The 27,608-nt window shown below is 40.6% G+C and overlaps 1 protein-coding gene across 1 annotated transcript in view; it reads right to left on the bottom strand.

Annotated features, from left to right (window-relative positions):
• Positions 1–1,480: 1,480 nt before the first annotated feature.
• The window catches only part of GLRX3 (glutaredoxin 3), a 42,740-nt gene continuing 16,612 nt past the window's right edge, over positions 1,481–27,608 (bottom strand). Inside the window, exons 3-11 of the mRNA XM_007964444.3 lie at positions 21,688–21,762; positions 20,772–20,973; positions 14,778–14,950; positions 14,478–14,539; positions 12,268–12,325; positions 10,139–10,191; positions 6,296–6,335; positions 6,113–6,205; positions 1,481–1,812 (exon numbers count right to left, since the gene is read on the bottom strand). Of these exons, the coding sequence (XP_007962635.2) occupies positions 1,762–1,812; positions 6,113–6,205; positions 6,296–6,335; positions 10,139–10,191; positions 12,268–12,325; positions 14,478–14,539; positions 14,778–14,950; positions 20,772–20,973; positions 21,688–21,762 (807 nt within the window). The 3' untranslated portion in view covers positions 1,481–1,761. The remainder of the gene's footprint in view (positions 1,813–6,112; positions 6,206–6,295; positions 6,336–10,138; positions 10,192–12,267; positions 12,326–14,477; positions 14,540–14,777; positions 14,951–20,771; positions 20,974–21,687; positions 21,763–27,608) is intronic.

The raw sequence follows: 27,608 nt of genomic DNA, 5'->3' as shown, positions 1-27,608 counted from the left end.
ACTAGGACAGTTGGCACTTAAGGAAAAAGCAGTATGCAAATGATTTAAGTTTGAGGTAAGTATACAAAAAAAGTACGGAGCCCTCCTCCATGACACACACATCCCTGCAGCCAATGGCTTCATAAAATTTCAGTTAAAATTCTATTTGTATCTGCATTTAAAAAGTTTTATTTATACAATGATTTTCATCTTAAATAGAAACAAGGAAGTTGTCATGGACCAATGCTCTAAAGAGCCTTATTTCATTACACAGAACGCCAAGAAAATCCACCACCATAGGCATCCTAACACCTAGCAGGAAGCAAGGCCTCATCGAGCTTTCTGACTTGTACAGACCAGCCTCTGTCACACACAAATACAGCACTCTACTCCTTACACAACCAAAACAGAGAAAACCAGCCTGAGCTGAGGAGACAGCAACAGTGTGCAGGTGGTGGGCTCACCTTACCTAGGCCTAGGAATAGACGCATTTCATCCTGTTTATTCTTGTCTGAATTACTGACTTCCGCTTCCCTTTCCTTATCACCACCAGACAGTGCCAGCATCTTAACTGCCTAAACAGGGTGGGGTAATATATGAAGAGAATGTGTCGCAAGTACAAAAAAAACTAAGAACCACGAGGTGAATTTAGCCATCCCATTTGAAGCCTGCTTGTGGAAGCCTAGTGAAGCAACTATTTCTCAAATATGTTAGATTCAGGATCAAAAATACTGTTAAAATTTTCATGGACTTCAAACTGTTCTCAATAGGAGGACCAAAGGACCTTGAAAGTCCAAATCAATGTTTATTATAAACAAGTGGACCAAGTGTGGTGGTCCTGCCTGTAAATTCCAGCACTTTGGGAGGCTGAAGCAGGAGACCTCATCTCTACAAGAAATAAAAAAATTAGGTGGGCATGGTGGTGGCAGCCTGTGGTCCCAGTTACTCAGGAGGCTGAGGCAGGAGGATCGCTAGGCCCCGAGAAGTCGAGGCTGCAGTGAGCCATAATCGTGCCACTGCACTCCAGCCTGGGTGACAGAGCCAGACCCCGAATAAAAAAAAAAGAAAAAAAAAAAAAAAGGAGTGATGCTTACAACAAATGACAATACTTTCCCATTCTTTGTCATGACTACCCACTCTTCTAGACCTTATGAAAAAGTGCTTGTTGTATCATATTCAATGAGAAATCATTTTCCTCTGAAATGTTTCTTGATAATTCACTACTGGTGCCTTGTGAAATGAGAGTCTAAACCTGCAGACATCCTACACTGCCTCTGCAATTTAACCAGTGCCGAGCTCAGCAATGACATCAGAAACTAATTTCCGTTGTTTTTCCTAACTGTAAAGAGATCTTTCACCAGCGAGGGGAGCCATTGTGTTGGCAAAGGAGTTGTCCTAAATACTGCTGTGTACTGCATTCCGCGACAGTTCTCCATTTTCTGAAGACTGCCTTTCTTAACTGCTAGAAGATGCTCATGTACTAAGAAAAAGAGATTTAATGTGGGTTAATTATAGTAGCTGTATGTTTAATATTGCTGTAAAGATATACTTTTTTCATACAATTATTGTTAATAATTTGAAGATGTTTATTGCATTCTATTTTTGGTGGGAAAAAAATGTAACATACATTTATTTAGCACGACATTGTGAAATACACAAAACATGTAACTGAGTAAGCAGGAATTTTCTATTCCTAGTCCATTTCTGAGGACTAAATCATGAACTGCTTCCAATGTAATTAAATATTTCTTGCAATAAGTTGGGCACCAAGTTCAAGATTTATTAATTTTCTCCTCTCAGTATAGGCAGCAATTCACCATTTTCTTTCAGTTCCTAAAAATGAAAAACAATAATAATAATATGTATATGCATATATAAAAAGATGGAAACATCTAAACAATCACAGCTTGTATGTATATCTGAGAACCAAAAGAAACACTTATTGGATTAAAACTCCAGTCTTTTAACACTCTAATAAAACTAAATGTGCCATAAAACCTCAATACACTATCAGGTTAAAAAAATAACAAGGTATTCTTGGCCAACTGTGGTGGCTCACAAATGTAATCCCAGCATTTTGGGAGGCCGAGACAAGCAGATCACTCGAGGCCAGGAGTTCAAGACCAGCCTGACCAACATGGTGAAATCTGTCTCTTAAAAAATAAATAAATAAAGCTGGGCACAATGGCTCATGCCTGTAATCCCAGCACTTTGGGAGGTCGAGGTGGGCAGATCACCTGAGGTCAGGAGTTCAAGAACAGCCCGGCCAACATGGTGAAATCCTGTCCCTACTAAAAATACAAAAATTAGCCAGGCATGGTGGCAGGTGCCTGTAATCCCAGCTACTCAGGAGGCTGAGACAGGGAGAACCTCTTGAACCCGGGAAGCAGAGGTTGTAGTGAGCCAAGATCATGCAATTGCACTCCAGCCTGGGCTAGAGCGAGACTCCATCTCATTCATAAATAAATAAATAAATAAATAAATAAATAAATAAATAAATGAATGAATGAATGAAGTTAAGGTATCCTAAAACCAACAGATTGTTTAGTATTAGGACACGGAGCAACCGGAGCCAATGAAGCCCCCTATTTAAACTACAGCAATAAATAAGGAAACTAAATCAAGTGACTTTCAAGGTTGAAGAATGAAGCAACATGGCTGGGCGCAGTGGCTCACACCTATAATCCCAGCACTTTAAGAGGCCAAGGGGGCAGATCACTTGAAGTCAGGAGTTCAAGGCCAGCCTGGCCAACATGACAAAACCCATCTTTACTAAAAACACAAAAATTAGCCAGGTGGGTGTGGTGGCATGTGCCTGTAATTCTAGCTACTTGAGAGGCTGAGGCATGAAAATTGCTTGAACCCAGGAGGTGGAGGGTGCAGTGACCCAAGAGCCAAGATCACCCCACTGCACTCCAGCCTGGGTGACAGAGTGAGACTCTGTCTCCAAAAAAACCAAAAAACAAACAAACAAAAAAAGCAGTGTGACGTTAAAAGCCTACTCAAATATGATGTTTGTTCCCCTCCCGTTCTTCCACTCACAGAGAGGAAACAGGCTTTGCTATTAAAACCCAACCTGGCAATACATCTCTGTCTCAGGAAAAGCTAGAGTACCAGTAATAGGGCAAGGCAGAAACCATCAAAAAGACCTAACAATTCAGAAACAGACATGGCATCAAAAGAGCTACCACTAGATTGACTGAACTGCAGTACAGGCGCCATGCTCCTTGTGCCGGTTTTTCACATTTAAAATCTGGAGTATAGACCCCAAGTTTGAAAGGAGAGACATGATAAATAAAATGTTCTGGTTTAAACAAACATTTAATATGATATAACATCTCAGGTTATCACTGAGCAGCGTAAACATCAATCAATAAAACCATTAAAATCCGTATGACCTCCTCTCTGGATGAAATTCAAATAGGAATGATGCTGTCACACAAAACCCAGACGGCTTTCAGTCATGTCTAGGGATCTTCTTCTACTATTCAACGAGCAGACACCCTGCCGCTCCAAGGGACCCAGCAGGACTTTTCTGAGCACACGCTCAAGGAGGCAGAGAGAGGACCATGCAGCTGAGTGGGCAAGGGCAGGTGGCCCTCAGGTGGAATCTGGACTCAATGGATTACTAGTGATGGGATGGTTGACAACTCACCTGACCTCTCCATGTCTCTGTTTTCTCATTCTTCTGCTGACAGAAGAATTCTGCTCTCTGAGGCTGCTTGGGAGATTACGTGAAGCAGCCTCTTAAAGCACCAAAGCAGTGTGCCTGGAACACTGGGAGTGCGCCAAATAAGGAAGTCCTCACCATCCTCACTGCTGTTAATGTGAGTCGGCAGGTGAAACATCTAAACCTAACCAAACCAAATCTTCTAAATCTCTCTCAACAAACTGTGTTAAGTACAAACATTCTGCAACAGCAGCAGTGAACCGTTTACTCTTCAGAGGCAGTAACAACTCACAATTTTCTCAGGACACTAGATTGGCTGAGTAACGAAATCATTATTCAGTCACTCATTCAACAAAACAAATGCTTATTGCTCCAAAGAGGCCAGCCAGATTAGACCATTTCAAACATCTTTTAATTGAACTGAACATGAAGAACTGCATTCTGCAAGAAACAGATCAAAATGGCATCGAAAGAGCTATTCCATATATCAAGGAAAAACGTTAACAATCACACATTTCAAATGTGTATGTTCTTAGCAGGTAAACATAAAAAAATCATATAACACTCTGTTATATAACTAAAAAGAAGTTATCCACGCAGCTTAGCTTTAGAATTAAATGAGATTTATTGATTGTATCTTCCCAAGAGTTACCAATGGCTAAGGTACAGGCTATAAAACATTCAGACAAGAACAGGCTCAAGAGTATTTGGGGTGTGAGTACTGTTTGTGTCTTACAAAAATAAGATTTTATATATATATATATATATAGAGAGAGAGAGAGAGAGAGACAAAGGGAGGGAGGGAGGGAACGGGAGGAGAAACAAATGCAGATCCGTTTTTGCTGCTTCAGGGCTATACAAGAGCTATAGTCTTAAACATTTTCTCCTCCAGGAGTGAGACCATTCCCCAGGAAAAATGTCTCACTGGCTTGTTGGAGACGTATGAGATCAAACCTGGAACTCCACCAGAAACAAAACCAGCACAGAGGCCACCACAGGACAAAAACAGCCTCTGCAGTCAATGGCGCTCAAGCTTTGTTTCTATAAAACATATTGGTCCAAAGTGCTGATGTCATTTCAGTGGTAAGCTAGTGCTTCACTTTACAAAAGCATGTGTTAAAAACTTTTATTTTGGCCAGGCGCGGTGGCTCACGCCTGTAATCCCAGCACTTTGGGAGGCCAAGGCGGGTGGATCACCTGAGGTCAGCAGTTCAAGACCAGCATGGTCAACATGGTAAAACCCCATCTCTACTAACAATACAAAAATTAGTGGGGCGTGGTGGTGTGCGCCTGTAATCCCAGCTGCTCGGGAGGCTGAGGCAGGTGAACCACATGAACCTGGGAGGCAGAGGCTGCAGTGAGCCAAGATTGCACCATTGCACTCCAGCGGGGCAACAAGAGTGAAATTCCGTCTCAAAATAAATAAATAAATAAACTTATTTTACAACATAACTAGAAGTAGTACTACCTGCTATTTTTTTTCCACATAAAAAGTCGGAAGATCTGACCTCAGAGAAAATTCTCTAATGGACTGAGGCAAGAAGAAGGTCTGAGGGCAGTCGGCAGCCCACCTTTCAGGGCAGTTCTGTTCTTGTCCCCGAGCAGAACCTGGCATTCCTGCCCAACATTCCTATCTAGCTCCTCTCTATACCCACCCGGCTACCACCCTCCTCGATACCACCATGCCCACAGTGGGCCTGGGGTGCAGTGGGGCCTGTGGGTAGATATTAAAGCTACAGCTTCTGTTTACTGTTTTGGGCTAATCAAAGAGCTATGGAGCACACAAGTGCTAGTTGGTGGGCCTGCCCTAAATTCTAGACATTAAATATGAGCAAAGTCATGTCCATTTAAAACTCAAGGAAGAAGTCAAGTCACTTATTCATCCAACAACCATTTACTGAACTCCTAAAATACACAAAGCATCAGGAAGGACTCAAGATACATAAGAAATGGTGTCTTATCTAAAACACTTACAATCTAACAGGTAACAGATTTCCAAACATCTGAAAACCAAAAAGCGACCTACATTTTTTCTCTCGGGGGACCAGGGGCAGTGATCTTCAGCCTCTGTGGCAAGGATGGGCAGCATTGGGCCATAGGCCTCACACTGCTGTCAGTCCATGCACCCAAGGGCAGGTGAGTAAGGCAAGAAAAAATAATTTGTTGGCTGGGAGCTGAAGCAGGATCTTACAAGGACCCTGACTGGCAGATAAGATCACCCCACAGAAAGGGGATGAAATGGCTAGTTCAGGTGTGGAAGTAAGAACAGGCTGCCAGGTGGGGACACTGAGAATGGCAGGGTACTTATTCACACAGAAACGGTGATACTGGTCTAGAAATGCCTGAGAGTCAGGCTGGAAACAGGAGTCAAAAACAACTCTCAAGTTTCCATTCAATATGAAATCATTTTTAAACACACCAAAGTCTTCTCCGTTCTTTAGAAGAGCAGAAGAACTGACTTACCTTCACGATATCCAATCCTCCCACCAGCTCCCCTTTCACATACAGCTGAGGGTACGTTGGCCAATTTGAGTAGGCTTTTAATCCTTGCCGAACCTAAAGAAACAACAGGAGTCCGGAAACCATCCTGTCAGGCCCTTATGATTAAAGCTAAGACAAAGGTGAAACAGCAAACACAGAACTTACTTCTTCATCCTCCAATATATCGAATGTTTCATATTCAACACTGGAAAAAAGAGAAGACATTTTAACTGGAAATACAGTTAAATCAAATTGTAAAACCTCTATGCATTTGATGTTTTTAAAATAATCAAGAAAACTATTTCGTTGCTAACAAAATGTACTATAGACCAATGGAAATGATTTTACTTCTTAATCTGTCTGGTACTACACAGAATTAGTCATTCCAAGATACGACTTTATTTAGATTTTTCTCCGGACAATATTGGGTTAGACCAGGGATGGGGAAACTTCTTCTTAAAGAGTGAGACAGTAAACACTTCAGGCTTTAGAGGCCAGTCTCTGTTTTAACTGCTCAGTTCTGCTGGGTAGCACTAAAGCAGCCACAGACAACATATAAATGAAGGGATGTGGCTATGTGCCAATATAAATTTATTTACAAAAATGGGCAGCCACCTGCAACTTGCCAACCCCTGGGTCAGACCCACATCCCCATCTGCACAAGCCTTCATTAACTGAACACTCTCATCCACTTCTAATATCTAATCCACCCCCGGCTGCTGCTTCTTAACCTCCTGGAAGCTGCCCGTGGAGCAGGAAGTAGTAGTGCTCGTGGATGGAGGCTGGAGGGCTCAGCAGCCAGATGACAACCACGCTGCCAGTTCCCTCCACCTTAGCAAGAGACATGCTTTCCACACTTAAACTTATTTCAGAGAGGGTGCTGTTTTTAATGTACAAAAGGCCAATGAAAGCTTTGTGGCTTTATGCCGTACAATGAACATTACTCATACAAAGAAAAATCACTGCATGAATGTCCAACTGTATCTACTCAGAGTGATTTCACCGTTAGGTGGTCAGGTATTAGCAAGCATGTATGCCTAAATCCTTGCAGGGTGCCTGAGGGTACAGGTGCAATTTCCAAAAGTGGTCAAAGAAAATGCTACATGTAAAAAAAAACTAGACTTTCCATAAAACTGAAACCATCACAGGGAAATCTTGTTTATTTAGTAAACAAGTTCCCAAGGAAACTGTCTATGGTGCAGGGAACAGTTAAAAAAAAAAAAAAAAAAAAAAAAACTAAATGACAGGATAAATCAGAAGCAATTACCAAAAAAGGAATGTTTGAAAGAAGAGCAAAAAAGGACCCCAATGTAAACCTCATGTTTTTTAAAAAACCCAATGTAAGTCTTTGTTCAAGCTGAACTAACTAAAGGTGGCAGATCTCTTAACACTGTGATAAAAACAATAAGTTATAAAACTATTCATAAAGGATCCAGGAAGCACTGGGCCCAAGTGTATGCATGTGGAGTCCTAACAGTCAATACACTTCCTAAGAGTTATTCATAAAGGGTACCTTTCAAACCTCAATATATACTTGGTTCTCAGCCACTCATGCATGTGTATTTTGGCTACTAGGAAAAGATAAGAAATGAGAAAAAGTAAAAAGGAGTTTTCTCCACATACTTTGACTCCAAACAAGAGCATGGTCTGTTCACGTTAAAAGAAGCTGAGGTCCTGGATGGCCTCACTCATCCTAGAGCCAATCATGCTTAGCAAGTCCGGAGCTGGGAGTCATTCTCTCCCAAAGTAGCCTCCTGCTCTCTGCGACAACAGGGTGCTTTCAGTACAATGGAGATTAGACAGATACAGGACAGAAAGCCAAGTCACCAAGATGTTCCATCACAGACATGAGCTGGGTCAGGCCCAGTGTGTCGGCTCAGAAGACACCTGAGGAACCTGGTGCTGCTTAGGGAGGGATGGACTGTGTGTGTCTCACTGTGGGGCTGCAGCAGAGGGTTGACAAAGAAAAAGCAAAATGACCAAAAACAAGCCAGCCCCCACCGTATGGCCCAGGGCAGGAGTGAAGAAAGGAACAGGCTGGAAGTTACCATCACAATACACTCACTGTACTTGCCTCTATAAAATGTCATAATAATCTGAAGAAAACAACCACATCTTTTTTTTTTTTGAGACAGAGTCTCACTGTCACCCAAGTGGGAGTGCAGTGGCTTGGCTTCAGCTCACTGAAATCCACCTCCTGGGCTCAAGTGATTCTCCCAGCCTCAGCCTCCTGAGTGGCTGGGATTATAGGCGTGTAGGCGTGCGCCACCACACCCGGCTAATTTTTGTATTTTTAGTAGAGGCGGCATTTCACCATGTTCACCAGGCTGGTCTCGAACTCCTGACGGCAAGTGATCAGCCCATCTCGACCTCCCAAAGTGCTGGGATTACGGGTGTGAGCCACTGTGCCTGGCCCCATATTATTTTTATGTCCCTGAAATTGTATTCAGCATGTGCTATTCAACTGACGATTTTCAATAGATCTTTGAAGTATATCAAAGATTACTTGAAAGTAATTTATTTAAAGTTACAGTTAGAATATATGATTTTTAAAAGATGCAATTATGAAATGATGAGAAATAAACAAAAATATTTGACAAACCCTACAGAACATGTGCTATATATATCTCCAAATAAGTGCTTTTGTTTTTAACCACGAAAATCAATGGCAGTGTTCTTACCTGACAGCTTCACCACTGAGCACATTAAAACTAGGCGCACTGCAATTTAACTTGCGTTACACCTCTCAGATCCAGGTAATGGACTTTAATATGCACCCCTCAGCTTTTTGTATTGTTTAGCAACTAGGATATATGAGAAAAATTAAAAACTACCTATAATATATTCTCCCTGAAATATATTTATGCATGGTGAGGACTCAGTTACACATCTTCCTCTGGGAAAGTAGACAAATAGTTATTCCAAAGGTTGCCTAAGGACCTCCTTTATGTTACTAATAGGTTGACACTGGCCAGAAAATACTATTTTGGTCTAAGTTAAGGCATTCATAAAATAATACAGCAAAAATAATGAAAAGATACAAATATTTATGGATATAGACATTACAACTGAAAAGCACCAGTGGCAGAACGGAAAAGTTGAAATATTTTTTTCTTTTTTTTGAGACAGGGTCTTGCTCTGTCACCCAGGCTGAGTGCAGTGGTGCAATCACGGCTCACTACAGCCTCACCCTCCAAGACTCCAGTGATCCTCCCACCTCAGTCTCTCAAGTAGCTGGGACCACAGACGTATGCAACCAGGCCTGGCTTTTTTTTTATTTTTTGTGGAGAAGGGGTCTCACTATGTTGTCCAGGCTGGTCTCAAACACCTGGGCTCAAGCAATCTTCCTGTCTCAGCCTCCCAAAGTGCTAGGATTATAGACATGAGCTACTACGCCTGGCCACGTTGGAATTTTTGGGGTTGTTTTTTTTTTTGAGTTTTAAAAGTTTAACTTTATTTTTTTTACTAAGGTCCAGAAATTTCTGTAAGACAAGTACATTAATGAAATGTTTCCAAAGAAATACTGAACAATATACACTCTAGTTTGCTGAAGGTTCCAGCTCAAAAGTTCAAACCTAATTCTTGTGCAATAAAAATCAGCATGGATAGCAGATCATCTAAAATACACTGTGTTTTGAAATCCACAGCTGGTTTCATTTTTAACCATAATGAAAAACCAGTACTCCTATTCCATCAAATGTGTTTTATAAGCAATAATAAATTCAGATCCACTGTATTATGCAACACACATCTTTGGAAAGCAACATCAACAGTGAGATCAGATCAGTAGAAATATACACAGTGAAAAGAAATACACAAAGTACTGTAGTTTTATTAAAAACTACTACTTCAGAAAGAAATCTTTCCACAAATAGCATAAAACTGTAGAATGATGAAAGGATTTGGGAAAGCTTTACAAAAGCTTAATTCCAATTCTATCTTCCTGAGAGTGGTGGCAAAGGGTATTTCCTTCCTTCTCTGGGACATCTGAAAACAACATTTACATACCCAGTACTATTTAGTATTTCCAGAATTTGTTTGCTGAATCCACATTTTGCTTCCTAGATGAAAAAAAAATTTGTAAAGATTACATTTTTTATATGACCCAAGCAGCACGGTTGTACCTAAAACTCGGTCAACCAGCACAGCACTCGTCCATCGTGGTTGCCACTGCTTTCACTCAGCTAGCAGAGCTTCTGCCCAATCCCTTCTTCAAGTACGAACCATCTGCACATCAACCCAGGCACACATGACCCACAGACTTACTTTGGTTTGTAACCACTTGAGATGACATGTGTTCCAACAGTTTATAATCTCTGTAGTCAAAAAGTTCCTCTAAGTGAAACCTAGATTTTCTACAAAGATTTCAGTTCATTATTCACTTCACTCATGCAAAATGATCTTAACTCACTTAGTCTTTTTGCAATGATTATGACAATTATTTTCCCATTTCCAACTGGACTCTGACTCCTTTTTTTTTTTTTTTGAGACGGAGTCTCACTCTGTCGCCCAGGCTGGAGTGCAATCTCGGCTCACTGCGACGTTCACTTCCCAGGTTCAAGCGATTCTCCTGCCTCAGCCTCCAGAGTAGCTGGGACTATAGGCGCACGCCACCACGCCCCACTAACTTTTGGTATTTTTAGTAAAGATGGGGTTTCACCATGATGGCCAGGATGGTCTCGATCTCTTGACCTCAGGATCCACCTGCCTTGGCCTCCCAAAGTGCTGGGATTACAGGCATGAGCCACCATGCCCGGCCTCATTTATTTTTACATTACAGAATGCTAACACTTTTTTGAGTTTATGAAAATCTTAAGCTTTTTTCATGCCACAGGACTCCAAATTCCAGCAATCTTGTGGAAAAGATATGGTACCATGTAAACATTTTAATAGCCCTAATAACACTGTTTCCAAAATGTATTAAAACTTTCTAGGTTTCCAGAAAAAAAAAGTTTTGAGAATAAATATCCGCTTAAACAATTACCAAGAATAAGAAAAAAATGTCACTTTATCATTACTAGGAATTATTAACTTCCTCTATTGTTTCAATACACTGAAGCAAAACCAAAGAATTTAGGCTCTAACCTAATGATTCCAACATGCTGAAATTTACATTAACATTTTATTTGTTACTGTTACTTTCATTACCTAATTATATTAACCAATTAGTTATGTTAACTAATTAGCTTCATTATACTAGTTATGTTAACTTACACACTAGTTATGGCAACCAGAGTCTGCCCTGTGAAGAAGTATTGAGTCCCTTTCCCAATGAGCAAAGTGGCAAAGTGGTTCTCTGTGTCACTTGCCCAGTGCATCTGGCTAACAAGTGAGGCAGTTTCTTTATTCCAACAGCCTCACCTTTCAAAGCTTTGGTTTCTTTATCTCTAAAATAGGCCAAACTCTGTCCAACCCTGCCTACTTCAACAACTGATTGAGAATTAAATAGAGGTTCAATTGCTATGAAAACTACAAAATATGGTATAAATGTGTATGGCTGGTTTCTGGAAATTACCACTCTGATCTCAATCTGAAAGAAAATTAGTTCTGCTCAAACTATTAGTGGAAGTAATCTATCAAACTTGATATTCACAATGACGCACAATCAATATGCACTTTCGTCAAAAAGCTACAAGAACCATCCCACTACAAATGAGAACTGCTGACCATCTCACTCATCCATCACACACACACAGAGCACACCTGCTACAGCCAGGGTTTGCCCCTCCCCTGTCACAAAAGGACGATCTAGGGGTGCAAACCCAAGCACGACCAGGTTCCCTGCATTCAGGAAGTCCAATGACTCAGCTGCACACTCCAGCAGTCCACAAACTCCAACAAAGGATAATGAAATAACAACTCATACAACCAGTAAAGTGTTAACAGTGTTGACCACGTTAGCTGACAAAGTTTGGCAGTAGAAAGAAATGCACCCCACTGAGATGTTGATGATAAAGTCAAGCAAAATGTAGATTACTTTGTTTGATCTCCGTAAGCACCAATTAAGGCCTGGATAACTTCCTGATACCGCTACAGCTTCATTAGCTAAAGCTAGGAAAAAGAGACTTAACTGTCCCCTTGTTGCAGATGTTAACATCAAAAGAAATTACAAATAAAACCATTTTTGAGTTCTTTACCTGTTTGTTTCCTTTCATAAAGAGCATCACAGAAGCTTTATTTGTCAGCACTTTGAGCCTAAAGAGAGAAAATTGATATAAAACGGCTCAGCTCAATTATGCAACACCACTTTTCCTCCGCTTCGTGAGTAACATGCATATTTGAGGGATGGCAGGATGACAGTTCACAGCTTTGAGTGGTATTAAACAAGCAAATGCGTTGACATTTTCCTTGATTTCATTCTCTCCCTAAGCCACTGTAAAACACAATATGGCTTTTAAGGCAAAGAATGTTCCTTCAAGTTGCAATTTAAGCCCATCAACTCACAGTAATAAAAAAATAATAATAATAACCAATTCAGTAAGGAATTGTTCAATAAGGGGCCTATATATTAAGCCTATCCAAAACTTCCAGAACTAGATCTTGTGTGCACCATCTTCCATCATGATGCTGCACACCACTGTACACGTGTAAAGCTCACAAGGTCAGACTGAAGGGTGACAGCGTTAAACCTCAGAACATCAACTAATGTCAGATGCTAAAATCAAATACGTTCATCTTAACATTATATTTTATATAGTCTTGCCAACATCATAATCTAATATGTTGTCAGAAATTTTAATTATCTGTATACAGCCACAAGTTTAGTCACAAATCTCAGGAAAAGTCAGTGTTGGGACGACAGGTCACTAAAGAACCTAAGCTCCATGGGGTCACGCCACCATGTTCTCCCAATTCAAGGCTCAAAAATATCCTTATAAACGAATCCCAAATGAAATGCATAAATCATGCACAAAGCTGTATCACTTACATTGCCAACCGAGTGGGATTAGCTCAAGTTCAGAAAAATATGAATGGATACAGGAATACGATGCTGACCCTGACAACCCAATAACTAACCCAGCCACCTGGATACAGGGAACCACAGCTCACAATGTACTGCCAAAATACAGGTCACAAGTCCATGAACTCCACTTCCTGCACTCTGCTCACTAGGAGCCCTTTAAATTATCACTCAAAATATGCTGAATTTTACTTTCTACATAATTCTAGCCAGTTACCTTTCGGTGTCTGCAAGCACAGATTTAGAAACAGCACATTAGGAAAACAAAGGTCCGATGGAGACAAGGCCATTAACAGCAGCAAGTGTACTCGGCAGAGAAGGAAAATCAACTGAACAGCAAATACAAGCATATAAAAAGCACAGCTGTCCTTGGAGAACACACAGCCTCCATGGGCCATGGGCATCACCAGGCTACAGGCAAGAACCACACATGAAGACGCCCAGAGTCAACAAAGGAAAGCGGAGCATCACTTTCTCACGAAGAACGCAGGAAATGGTACAAACCACAGGACAGAATGCGGTACTCAAAGATCAGCCTTACATACGTGGAATGGAACATTATTTATAGAAATTATTAATTAACGACAGACAAATGAGGTATTTATTATTATTACACACTTTTAGAAATTCTCAAGATGTTACATGGCAAAAAAAAATTACCAAAGGAAGGTTTATCTTACAATCTCCAGCCCCAACTATGAATGGCTGATTGCTGATATAGTAAGTTCCTTTTTAAAGTTCTATATTAATTCACTTTTACTGCAATAAAAATCCCATTAAGTTGCCTTATACACCAAAGTCCAACATTTCTGTAAGAGAACTTCTCCAAAAGCCAAGTGAGATCCTTGATAAAACAAATACATGTTTCACAGCCTCAAAACCTGCTCATGTAAGTTCTCGTGGTCTAGAAAGGCCATGAGAAGTGCCCAAAGCTTGTTGCGAGGTGATGAGCTTTTCACACTCACCACTTGTCACTCAGTGCTCTGGCGTTGGGGCAGCACCCGCAGCAGTCACCAAGGCTGCACCCAGGAAAACACGAGTGTGCTGAGGTTACGCCAAGGAGCAGTGACAAGACAACTGGACCCTGGCTCTGAAATGCAGAGAGGTAAGCAAAATTTGGTTGTTCCACAGAAACAATGATATTTCTATAAAAGCAAAGAAGATCTTCCACATGATCATTAAGTTGGTGCTAAAATTTCTCCAATCCAAATTAGATTTGCCAAAGTTTGCATGGCTAGTTTGACTAAACAATGAAATTATGACCTCTGGCATACAAATACCAAATCCCTGATTTCTACACAGAAAGAGCAATGCAAAACCTGAGGACTTTAAAATATTTTTAACATATTAAATGACAGACTATTTAAAACTTTCTAAAACACTTACCTTTCCTCTAATTTGGGAGCTTTGGGACAAATTGTATCTAGTTCTTCAGATGCTTCTAGCTCCTAAAATAAGCACACAAGTCAGTTTTATAAAAAAAAAATTATTATAACATAAATCTCCTTGATCACACCATAACACAGCTTATTGATCAATCAACTAATCAGAAATACTGTGTATTCATTGCAGGTTCTTATTAGTAAATATAGATTCATAAGAAATTTGTATCTTAGATTTATCACACTTTAAAAAGTATGCTCTAAATGGAATTTATTTACAAAGCACAGACTTCTCAATTCTAACCTTGATTATATCAAGTCCTCCTATGAGCTCTCCGGAAACGTAGAGCTGAGGATAGGTAGGCCAATTGGAATAGGCTTTGAGTCCCTGTCGAACCTCTTCATCTGAGAAGATATCAAAACTGCTAAATTGAATATTATGTTTGTGAAGAATTTCCACCATCTGCTTGCTGAAACCTGTACACAAAAAAAGAAAATAAAGCACTTAGCTTGTCTCTCGAAACATGTACACATGATAATACATTAGTTCAGCATACATATCATCTAATGGACATAGACGCCTGCCTTATTTTGCTGGTGATTTAATTAGCATGGCTGAATAGTATACAAACAGAAAATAAATTCCTGGATCCCCTTATTTGACCTTGAACCATATCACACACTCAGATATGACTTAACTTTTTGACACAACTGTGAGTATTAGAAAAAAAAAGTGGTGTGTGTATTTATTAAAGTTACTCTTCAATATCGTGGACATTTTCTGTCACAGAAGAAACAGCAGTAGCCAAAACGCAGAGACCTGAGGGTGATGGTGCACACCCGTGATCCCAGAGACTGGGGAGACTGAGGTAAGAGGATCACTTGAGACCAGAAGTCTGAGGCTGGAGCAAGCTATGAGATTGTCACTGCACTCCAGCCTCCAGTCTGAGTGATAGAGCAAGACCCTGTCTTTAAAAAAAACCAGCAATCTGAATCTGACACCTGCTCCCTCCACCCACCAAGGTGACACATGATGAGGCCATGGGTGGCCTCCACTCAGCACTTTCCTAGTAATCAGGAGACTGACCTGACGCTCTGGACAGTCCCTCCCAGCCTTCCTGTTGTGAACCTACAAGAATCAATTCTGGGCAGAGGAAAAAATTCTACAATTGTTATTTTTAACTACTACTTGACTATACTAAAAACCCAATGATGTTTCGTTTCTACTGCCATTTTACTACTTCCTGAGTTCCCACTTCGGTAGTTCTCAATCTTCACTATCTCTAAGTAGGATAAATTAAAAATCAAGAAGGCTTGTGTTCTCCTGTAGTCTGAAACACACACAGTACATTGAATTTTAAAGCTATCTTCTCTGTTGTTATATATGAACCATCAATAGATTGACGGTATTCTCTCTCATCTCATGTCATAACTTGACAGTTTCTTTTTTAAAACTATTTACATTCCCTAAAGTATGTAATGTAATTTTTTTTACTACACTATAGTGACAATTTTATGTTCCATGATTTTATTACACTTTTGTGACACATTTTTATTCTGTACTTTTTTGACATCATCTTATTATGACATTAGAACTGAAGAATAAGAGTGTGAATATCAGTCTTTTATAAACCTATTAGCCTAGTCTGGAAAAAAAAAGTATTTTTCTTTCCATAAGCTAATTCTTCTCCATTGTTCCCAATACTTTGTAGGGCCCTACTCTTTCATGCCTCATTCTTCTTCTCAAACACAGTTATAATTCACTGGAAAAGAACCTATTCTTCAGATTCAAAATTTCTAAAAGACTTAGCAGTATCAGCAATTGTTTTTAAATAAAATCAAACCATAAAATTCAATATAAGATTAATTGCAAGAATGGGCTTTACTGATGTCACCCAAAATCATATTTACTATTAAAACAGGGATCTACAAGTGTGCTCCAAACATTTTCCAAATCTGCAGTTTACTGAGATGAAGCACTAGTATTTATTTGTATAGCATGTAAGTTGCTTTTCCTACATCTGAAGTGTGAAGTTCATGTACAGCCTGAAGTAAAACACTGATTCTGAAATTTTTTTATTCATCTGGGAGTTCATTAGTAAACAGCTAACGGCTGATTGCTGATGGTTATTCTGTTGCCAATACATTAACTCATTTTTACTGTAACTGGCTGAGAAAAAGCTTTATTTTAGCTTTAGGCAATTACATGCAGACTAGAAAGATTGATTGGTAGTGTTTCATTTTTAAGGGTTAAAGTGGCAGACTAGAAATGTTATGCTTCAGGATAAGATGGCAAGAAGGCTTTATTCTGGTAACAAAATATTTACACACTTTTTTTTAAGAAAAATGCATGCATGCAATAAAAATATTTAAATGTAGAAAAGTAATGTTTAACTGCCACAGAATCCCCATTTCCACCCCCAGTCATTTCTACTCATGACATGAATAGGTGCCTAACACTGCATCTCATCACTACCTAACAATAAACCCTAAAAAACATCTTTGAAACCTGATTTTGTGGCTGATACTGATTTAAAAGTAAGAGCCGGGTTGGATGACTCTCACTGCAGGAGGAATATCTGACTATGACTTAAATACCTTTTGCTTTGCTAAAAGCTTTGTTAACTGAAATAGCTATAAGAATTCCCAAATAATTAACCTGCTCAAGGATTTAAGATTCTGTTTAAGATGACATATACCTCAGTGCTTCTGGAAACTCTTCCTAAAACAAGCATTTTCCTGTCTTCATGAGGATCACAGAATAAGGACAATCCAATTCTTTTCAACTGAGACCCTATCTACATGTCAGGCTCATAACACACCATACAATTCTGCATGCAGAGCCCACGTGAAGGATAAGAAGATGGAGACATGACCTGTGCAGGAGCTGGGCTGAGTCCAATGGGGCTCCAGCAGAAACCCTAAAAATGGCTTTCAAGGTTTTCTAGATATAAAATTTAAATGTTTTTCATTCATGTTTTTCTGATTAGCAGAAAGCAAGGTGGGGACCAACTAAACAGACATCGTTATACTCCACAGTGGAGTTCAGCGGTATTAGCAGAGGTAGCGCTTTCAAAGCTAATTTAGTGCAAAATAAGGAAAGAGCAGCCACGTGCGTGCTCACAAGATGAGACAGCCAGTGCTTTTATAAAGGGGGCTTTGCCTATACTCTTCTCTAAAATGCCAGCAGAAGAGCAAAAACAACGCTCCACTAAGCAGGCTCGGAAAGGAACAGCAGAGGGTCCAGGGGACTTACGTTCCCATAAGAAAACAGTTTAAAAATATTTTCCAATTAATCCTAAGTATTTTATTAAAGAACAGCAACATTCTTAAATGATCTATTTACTATGTAAGACAGAAAGACATGTAACAGAAAATATCAGGAAACAGAAAAACCCATTGAAAATGTAGTTATAAAAATTATATAGAAAACAAGTACTTTGAAAGAAGAAACTAACCAATCATATGTATCTCAAAATATTTATTGTCTTGCACTAAATATCTATAACACCATGTTTTCAGATGGCTCTGAAATGTGTTTTGTTCTGTTTTGTTTTGTTTTGAGACGGAGTTTCACTCTATCACCCAGACTGGAGTGCAGTGGCTCAATCTCGGCTCAATGCAACCTCTGCCTCCCAGGTTCAAGCGCTTCTTCTGCCTCAGTCTCCCAAGTGGCTGGAATTACAGCATGCCACCACGCCCAGCTAATTTCTGTATTTTAGTAGAGACAGGGTTTTGCCATGTTGGCCAGGCTGGTCTCAAACTCCTGACCTCAAGCGATCCGCCCACCTCAGCCTGTTGAAGTGCTGGGATTACAGGCGGGAGCCACCACGCCCAGCCCTGAACTATTTCAAAGTTTCTTTTTTATTCTATTATTTGTTCCGTCTTCCAAATGTCACTCCATTATAATAATATAAATATAATTTAAATAATATAAGTTTAACATAAATATAAAAATGCTAGGAGTATATTCTAAATTCAGTTTAATAAAGTGAAAAGCAAGCAGAAAAATTATAATTTCTAAGTTTCTCTCTAATTTACTTGAATAATCATACAGTATCTGCACTGAAAAGGCCCTCCAAGATTGGCTCCAACAGCCAATCTTATTCCCAACAGCACTAGAAGGAATTAAAGGCATAAGGAGGGTACCTTACTTGTCTCCAAAGTTGCTAAGGCCGCAGGGGTGGGCCTGAGGCTCGCCGGCATGACATCCAGTGTAGCACACTTCCCAGGACACCCTTCTCCTCTGAGCACCCCTTCCCCAAGCTTCAGTGTTGCCACCTGCCTTTTCATGAGTTTTATCATTCAGAAAAGACTGAGACTGCTGCTGTTCAACCCCAAAGGAGACAATACTGTAGAGATTTCACTGTAGGTGTGCTTCACCCACATTTCATAGCCAGTTCTACTGTACCTGAGATCTGAACGAAGGTGCTGAATACGATCCATTCGACTGAAGTGGTAAGTTCCCATTTAGTGGCTACCACATAAAGTACAAGAAACGATTTTCATGTTTCATGGAAGAAGGTGAATGTGAACCATGTGCAACCCCCGTTAAAAACAAAATAACAAACGCAACAGAGACTATCTGTTGCTACCTTTAGTTTAGTACAGACTAAGTTAGCTTTGCAATACATAAACAGCAGGCATTATGTGACACATAAATACTGGCAGTGAAATTTTTTAGGCAGAACTAAGAGATATTTTTAAGACAGAATTCACAGGTGGCTCACAACTGTAATCCCAGCACTTTGGGAGGCCGAGACAGGCGGATCACCTGAGGTCAGGAGTTCGACACCAGCCTGACCAACACAGACAAACCCTGTCTCTACTAAAAATACAAAAAAATTAGCTGGGCGAGGTGGCAGGCACCTGTAATCGCAGCTACTCGGGAGGCTGAGACAGGAGAATCGCTTGACCCCTAGGAGATGTAGGTTGCGGCCCGCTGAGATCGCACCATTGCACTCCAACCTGGGCAACAAGAGCGAAAATCCATCTCGAAAAAATAAGAATTCATCATGAAACTTTAGTTTTAAAACTAGACATAATCATAACCTAATATGTAATTTAATAGCCCTACAGGGAAGAATTTAGAATCAAATTCACAGTAGAAGCTTGGTTATCTTTATAAAGTCACTCTGGACATGCTGTAATCACATTAAGAGCATACTCAATGTTACTGCCCCATCTTAATAAAGTCCCTCCTGTGTAGTTGATACAAATACTCTTAGAGTCTCAACAGCATCATCAAATGGCATTAAATGCTCAATTATGCAGCATACTAATGTTGTACTAGGCACAGTAAAAAGAAAACAACATAAACCCAGTACCAGAGGGGTCAAATAACTCTAAAACTTACTTAAGGACAAAATTATAAGCATCCATGTGTACAGAAAATAAGAGTGACTACAGGCCAAGATTTCAGAATCTTTCCATTACTAGCAGCTATAAACTGGAAATGACAGCAATGTGGGAAGAGAATCATTAGACAGTGATGACGCAGGGGAGGCAAAAGCACACAGGGTGGACACAAAAACACTAAAATGTTCCACAAATTTTTTAATTGCTGAATCTGAACTAGGTGAAAAACAGGAGGCTGCCAAGAAAGAAAAAATAACTGCTAACAGCAAAAGCAGCTTAACAGGCAAAAGAGACAGCAATACAGCAGTTGGAACCTAATCCTAACTCTGCTTACCAGGTGATCTTGGGCAAGTCACCTCTATCTTTTGAGTCTGAGGACTTAAGAATAAAACAAAAATCTGAATTAGATGAGTTCCGAGACTCCTTTTGGTTCCAACATTCTGAGTCCATAGTGCAAACTAATTCTTTTTTTTTTTCTGAGACGGAGTCTCGCTCTGTCGCCCAGGCTAGAGTGCAGTGGCGTGATCTCGGCTCACTGCAAGCTCCGCGCCCCCGGGTTCACGTCATTCTCCTGCCTCAGCCTCCCGTGTAGCTGGGACTACAGGCGCCCGCCACCAAGCCCGGCTAAAATTTTTTTTGTATTTTTAGTAGAGATGGGGTTTCACCGTGTTAGCTAGGATGGTCTCGATCTCCTGACCTTGTGATCCGCCCGTCTCAGCCTCCCAAAGTGCTGGGATTACAGGTGTGAGCCACCACGCCCGGCCTGCAAACTAATTCTTCTATAGTGTCACTGGGAGTTATAACCTTTCTGATTTTAAAGGTATGTGAACACAAGTATAAGATGTACAGTATAGCTTGGAAAGAGGATGCCCATCTCAACCATACCCTGTTCTGGGAAAGCACCCATTTTGTTTATATTATCTTAAAGGCAGCTTCTTACCACAGCGTGGTTCTTGAGGAGTTCCTTTCATAAACAGCATGCAGGGGGCAGCATGAGTCAATTTCTTCAAGCGAAGGTTGAGATCTTCTTTAAGATGTTCATTAGCGCTGGGTGGGAAGGAGCCACTAGATGCATGTCGCTGAACTTTTTTGGTCAACTCTGGGGCATGTGCACCATCTAATCGGTCGATTTTCTGAGAATTCTAAAGTTTAAAAAGTTATTTAGAATACATGCAGCACTCCAAAATAATGACATTGTTCTAGCAAATTTTTAAAGGGGACAACAGTATTACTGGAGATGTAAAAAAAGAAACCCTCATTGCCAACTGCCTGCACTGCATCTCAATTTTAGAAATACATAATACTTTTTTTCTTTTCTTGGAAACACACAGAGAAACACTGCAACATCTCAAAGTCAAATCAGGTCAGTCTAATATAATACAAAAAAGACGGCCCCCACACTGGCTGGGATGAATCTGTTATTAAGTATAAATGAGGCATTTGGGGAACTACGATGACACCCATGGGTGCCCAGCACAGTTGTGCACCTGCTTCCTAAGACTCATTCATCAAACCAGAACCAGTCAGAGGCTCCATTATGTCCAGGCACATGCTCTGAACAACCAATTTAACCAACTCAGGGAACACTGGGGTTCCACAGCCACATATCTGAATTTTGATCAAGAAGCTCTTGATTCTGGCTGCTGGCCCTACACAGTCCATGTAAGATGTTGGCAAGCAGCTGGCATTGTCTTCTTTTTCAGCATGGGTGCAAAAATGAGACTATCAGAAGAAAGGTGGAGGGCCGAAACGCCAAACACCTAATATTCGGGGATTAGGGAGAGGGTAAAGAACAAAATAGGTAGCCCCATAGCACCCTATAAATGGATAATCTCTTGTACCACCTTTATCCTTACCTTAAAAAACAGAAAAGTGGGAACAGAGCTAATTTCATATTTTTCAGATACTTCAGGAACACCTTCAGCTTCCAACTTTAAAATAAAAGAATTCAAACTTGATTATTACAAGGTCCTTTTTCTCTACTTCAATATGTAAATCAGTTTCACATGCAATATTCCTTCAAGTAGTTGGCATTTTTAAAGAGTATGGTATAAAAGTTTATGACACATTTACATTTAAATGAGACTCACTGGGCTGGCATGTCATCCACTGAGTTTGCAGTGTCAAAACAGGTTCAGAGGTTTTTATTTTGTTGCACATTTCAAAAGATGCCTGGAGGCTGTGAATAAAATTTTTGGTGCACTAGTGACCTAGTAAATTTTCAATCATATGCAGCTACTACTATATTGAAATCCATAAATCACTGACCCCAGTTATGTCATGATTACAGTGCTTATTTTCTGCCCACAGCAATTCTTGCTGTTTGCTCTATTGACTAATTTCAAGAGGCAGTACATCATGACTGACAGTTGCAGCCTTCTGCAAATTATGAAGCAAAAAGGACTATTTTTTCAATAAACTATTGATGTCTGATAAATTTTGCTTTTAACTCCTGCAAGGCTGCTGGACACTAGGCAGATAACTTGCTAGCTTACTTGCTTCCAATCTATTTACAATGTAAATGCCTTTTAAATAAGATGACTGCATTGTTTGATAATTTCCTTGAGGCCCCTCAACAAGACAGGATGTGATATCTGATGCATGAATTTAAAACATATTTAGTAACAGAATTTCTAAATAATTAGAGCACAATTACTGTAAGCTATTTATGTAGGTCTTTATAAATGATATACTTTGAGAAATACCAAGATATATCCTTCCCTCATAGGACTGTCAATTTAATATAAACTTTTTGAAACCAATAAAAATCTGTATTCACATTATACCTGTAGGAAATAAAATTTATTGATAAATTATATTGTTAAAAGTTTTTAAAATATATACACTGTATTTTTCCAAGAGTGAAAGATTTCCACTGGGCTTGAAATACTATTTTTATTTAGAGCCTTACCCAATCAGGTTATATCTACCCAAATAAAGTTTGCAGATAAAGTGGGAAGCAAAGTCATATGTATCTGGTTTTTATCTTCTATCTCCTACATTCTTGGGTGCTCTTTTACTACCTTAATTTTTAATATTTTAGAAAACCCTTGTGTGACAATATTTTTAATTGTTTCCATTTTTAAAATGTACTTATATGAAAATTCCATAAAATCAACAACGTCTAATAATCTGAAAAAAGAACAAAAAGATAAGGCATTCTGAGACAGCGATTTAGTACAGACTCTCAAAAGTTTTAAAGACGTTTGTGCTATTTTCTTTTACACAACAGCACACTCAGATCAAAGATGACCAGAAAAGTTGACGAGTAGGGCATGCCTACATTACCATCCTCCAGTTCATTATTTTCTGTCTTTCAACTAACATCTATGGAGTGCCCACTACGCACTGGGCATTGTGCAAGGATCAGAAAACGGCCTTCCTTTAGTACAACTGAATTCTAATCAAAAAGTAATACAAATCTAAAAACAGGGCAATACTAAGTAGAAATAAGGTAATGTGATCTTAAACCAGAACAAAACAGGTAGCACCCTGACTCATAAAAACAAATTCCAATCTTCTTTTAAAATCTGATTTCTTAGCCAGGCATGATGGCGGGTGCCTGTAATCCCAGCTACTTGGGATGCTGAGGCAGGAGAATCACTTGAACCCAGGAGGCAGAGGCTGCAGTCAGCCCAGATCGCACTATTGCACTCCAGCCAGGGCGACTAAGCAAAACTCTGTCTCAAAAAAAAAAAAATCTGATTTCTTGTTATATTCTTACATTCCTGCTGGTTTCCAGTGGAGTAACAATTATTCTGAGAAGTAAACGACCTCTTACAATTCCTGCTGAAGGCTGAGAACTACCACAACTGCCTCCACTCAGCTCCCAAAAGAAGAGATCTTCATAACACAGAGGCAATGGTAACAGACAAATCTTCAGAAGAAGGCAACAGGAATATCATTTAAGGCAAAAGAGTTCTCCAGAACATCAAGGGCATCTGACTGAAGTCCTAAAACCATTGCAGCACTAAAATTCATTACAAATACTTTGTTGGATTTAACATAACAATTTTAACAATGAAAACAGAAAATAAATATATAAACATTTTTAAAGGATCTTCATTCAGAAGAGCTCAAAGATGATCAGAAATAGCTATCGTTCATGGGCGACCTACTCTGTGCCATAAACTATGAGAAGGCCTTAACATAAAACAACCTAGCCTACAGACAATTTTGAAAGGTGCAAAATTTTAGCATGTTATCATCTCAAGTTAATAAGTGGTTGAAGAGGAGGTGCGATGGTTGGTTTAAGGTTTCAACTTGAATGAGTTAAGAGATACCCAGACAGCTGTTAAAACATTACTGCTGAGCATGGCTGTGAGGCTGTTTCGGGAAGAGACTGGCATTTGAATCAGTAGACTGAGTAAGAAAGATCCATTCTCACGCAATATGGTGGGGGAGGGGGGCACCATCCAGTAAGTTGAAGGCCTGAAAAGAACTAGGAAAAAAAAATGCAGAGGAAAAGCAAAAAAGCAAATCTTGCCTTTCTCCCTCTTTCTCTCTCTCCCTCCCTCTCCTCCGCACACTCCCATCCCCCACCCCTCCTGCCCCATTCCTCCCTCCTGGAGCTGAGATATCCATCTTCTCCTGTCTTTGGACATCAGAGCTCTAGGTTCTCCAACCCTTAGACTGCAGGACTTGCATCACCGGCCCCCCAGGTTCTCAGGCCTTCAGACTTGGACTGAGCCACGCCACCAGCTTCCCCAGTTCTCCAGAGAGTGGAGGGCAGATGGCAAGACTTCTCAGCCTCCTAAATCCCCTCACATCTATCTGTACCTATCCTATTAGTTAGTTCTGTTTCTCTAGAGAACCCTAATTAACACAGGAGATAACTTGGGTAACTTGCCCAAAGATACACAGCTAATAAATGGCAGAGCTGAGAAACAAATCCAAGTTTGTTTGACTATAAAACCTGTGCTTTTTTCACTATACCATGGTTAATTTTTTCTACTACTACAATCAAAAAGAAAGATTAGGATTTATACACTTCAGGACCAACCAAACATGAACATTTCCAAAACAGATTGGCAAAATGCCTCAAGTGGGAACCACTTGCTTCCTATACCAAGAATCTAAACCTTGGGACCAGTCCCACCTGCTATGTGTCTATGGAGAAGGAAAGAAAGCGCAAGGGAGGCATCAGGTAAATCCAGAGATGGGGAATCCTCTCTCTATTCTACTTTTATTGAGCAGGGGTCATCAGAGGCCACTGTGATAGTAACAGCAAATAGCTACAATTTATTCTGGGCCAGATACTATTCTAAGTGTGCTTCATGTACAGACTCATTTAATCCTCACAATAACAGGTACTGTCTTTAACATCCATTTTACAGAAGAAACTGGAACTTAAAGAGGTTCAATAACTTGGCCTAGATCACGGCCATGGTTTGAATGTATATGTCCCTCCTAAATTCATATGCTGGAAATTAACATCCAAGGTGATAGCAATTAAGAGGGGACCTTTGGGAGGTGATTAGGCCAAGAGGGCTCTGCCCTCATGGATGGGAACGGTTCCACTATAAAAGGGTTTGAGGCTGGCTAGTCCGTTTTTGCCCTTATTCTCCTGCTGCCAAGAGAGGACATGGCAACAAGGTGCCATTTTGGGAACAGAGAGCAAGCCCTTGCCAGACACTGAATCTGCTGGTGCTTTGATCTTGGATTTCCCAGCCTCTAGAACAGTGAACAATAAATCTGTTGCTTAGAAATTACTCACTCTAAGGTATTCTATTACAGTAGCACAAATGGACTAGGACAATTACAAACCTGTTGAGTGATAGAGGCAGTGTGTCTCTGGAGCCAAGCGCCTCCCTACACCACGTTCCACTTCATGGCTGCTGCCCTTTCTTCATTCCACAGACCCTTCAGTATCCTTCAGTAACAGTGACCACAACCACCTTCCTGCAACACCTTCCACTTGGCTCTCCATGTTTCCTCTGCCCTCCCGAACTGCTCAGACTCTGTCCGTTTCTGTCATCTCTGGCAGCCTCTGAACACCAGCATGTGCCAGCCTTGGTTCTGAGTCCTCTTCTATGCCTATCCACACTCACTGTCCTGGAGTGGGCTCATCCGATCTTATGACTCTAAATGACACTGCTATTATAACTCCCAAGTTCTTCCCAGCCCAGGCCTCTCCCCTCACCTCCAGACTATACACTCAACATCTGCACTCAGAGCTCTATCAAACACCTCTCACTAAACCTGCTCCTCCCCCAAGGCATCTCTATCTCACAAAATCCATCCAGTTCCTCAAATCAAAAAGGAGACAACCTTGATTAATCCATTTCTCTCACTCTCACATCTACTCCATCAACAGGTTTTCTAGGCTCCCCTCCAAAATATCATCCCACTCAGACCATGACATCATTTCATCTCTCACCTGGCCTAGTAGCCTGCTAACTGGGGTACCTGCTTCTATTCTGCACCCTTCCCCCTTCAAACCATTCTCCACCCAGCAGCCAGAGTGACTGACTTATGACAGGAATGGAACTGTGTCATTGCTACTGCACTTGGAATAAGACCTGAATGTTATCATTCCCCAAAAGGTCACTGACCCCTGCCTGCCACTCCAACCCCATGTCACACTCTCCCCTCCCTCACCACTCTCCAGCCCCACTAGCCTTCTGCTTTGACACTCTGCACTTCGGTTAAAAGCTCTTCCTAGCTCTCCCAATGGCTGGCTCCTTTTCATTTTCCTGATGGCCCTGCTGGCACAGTAGCTCACATCTGTAATCCCAGTATTTTGGGAGGCCAAGGTGGGAGGAATGCTTGAGTTCAGAAGTTTGAGGCTGCAGTGAGCTATGATCACACCACTGCACCCTGGCCTGGGTGACAGAGTGAGACCTTGTCTCTTAATAAAAAAAGAACTCTCTTCCTTAGATACACCTTCCAGTCCAATCTAAATAAAGTATCCCACCTATCCCAGTTCCCATTTTTCATAGCCTATTTCTTTCTTTTGCAGAACTTATTACTACCTAAAATTACCTTGATAACATATATGTCTACTGTTCATTGTCTGTGACCCTTAGTGTTATGTTTTGTATCCTCAGTGCCTAGACTACTGTGTGGCATTTAGTGTTTGATAAATAAATTTTGATAGAATATTAAACAAAGGTGGTCAGTATACCTAAGCCAAGAATAGGGATGGCCACTTGCCAGTGATGGCACTGAGCCGCAGGACTAAAGAGAGAGCACTTAAACCTGCTATTCAGGAACATTTGGTTAAACCTTCAAAAGAGGCTTCCTTCTACTCTGTGATGTGTGATATTAAAAAAAAAAAAAGAATTTCAAAATCAAAATCTTTGTCAAACAGCCAAATATAAATCTCACAATAGAAATTTAAATTAACAGTTTTGACAGCTTAGGCGGAGATCGCTTCCAATATGGCCAAATAGGAAGAGCTCCAATCTGTAGCTCCCAGCAAGACTGACGCAGAAGACGGGTGATTTCTGCATTTCCAACTGAGGTACCAGGTTCATCTCATTGGGACTGGTTGGACAGTGGGTGCAGCCCACGGAGGGCAAGCCAAAGCAGGGCGGGGCGTCACCTGACCCGGGAAGTACAAGGGGTTGGGGGATTTCCCTTTCCTAGTCAAGGGAAGCTGTGAGTAACTGCACCTGAAGGAATGGTACACTTCTGCCTAAATACTGCACTTTTCCCACGGTCTTCACAACTGGCAGACTAGGAGATTCCCTCTGGTGCCTGGCTTAGTAGGTCCCACACCCATGGAGCCCTGCTCGCTGCTAGACAGCAGTCTGAGACCGACCTGGGACGCTGA

This window comes from Chlorocebus sabaeus, chromosome 9 (genome assembly GCF_047675955.1).
Source record: "Chlorocebus sabaeus isolate Y175 chromosome 9, mChlSab1.0.hap1, whole genome shotgun sequence".
NCBI lineage: Eukaryota > Metazoa > Chordata > Mammalia > Primates > Cercopithecidae > Chlorocebus > Chlorocebus sabaeus.
Note: the sequence above shows the minus strand (reverse complement) of the source record. Positions and strands in the feature narration are given on the sequence as shown.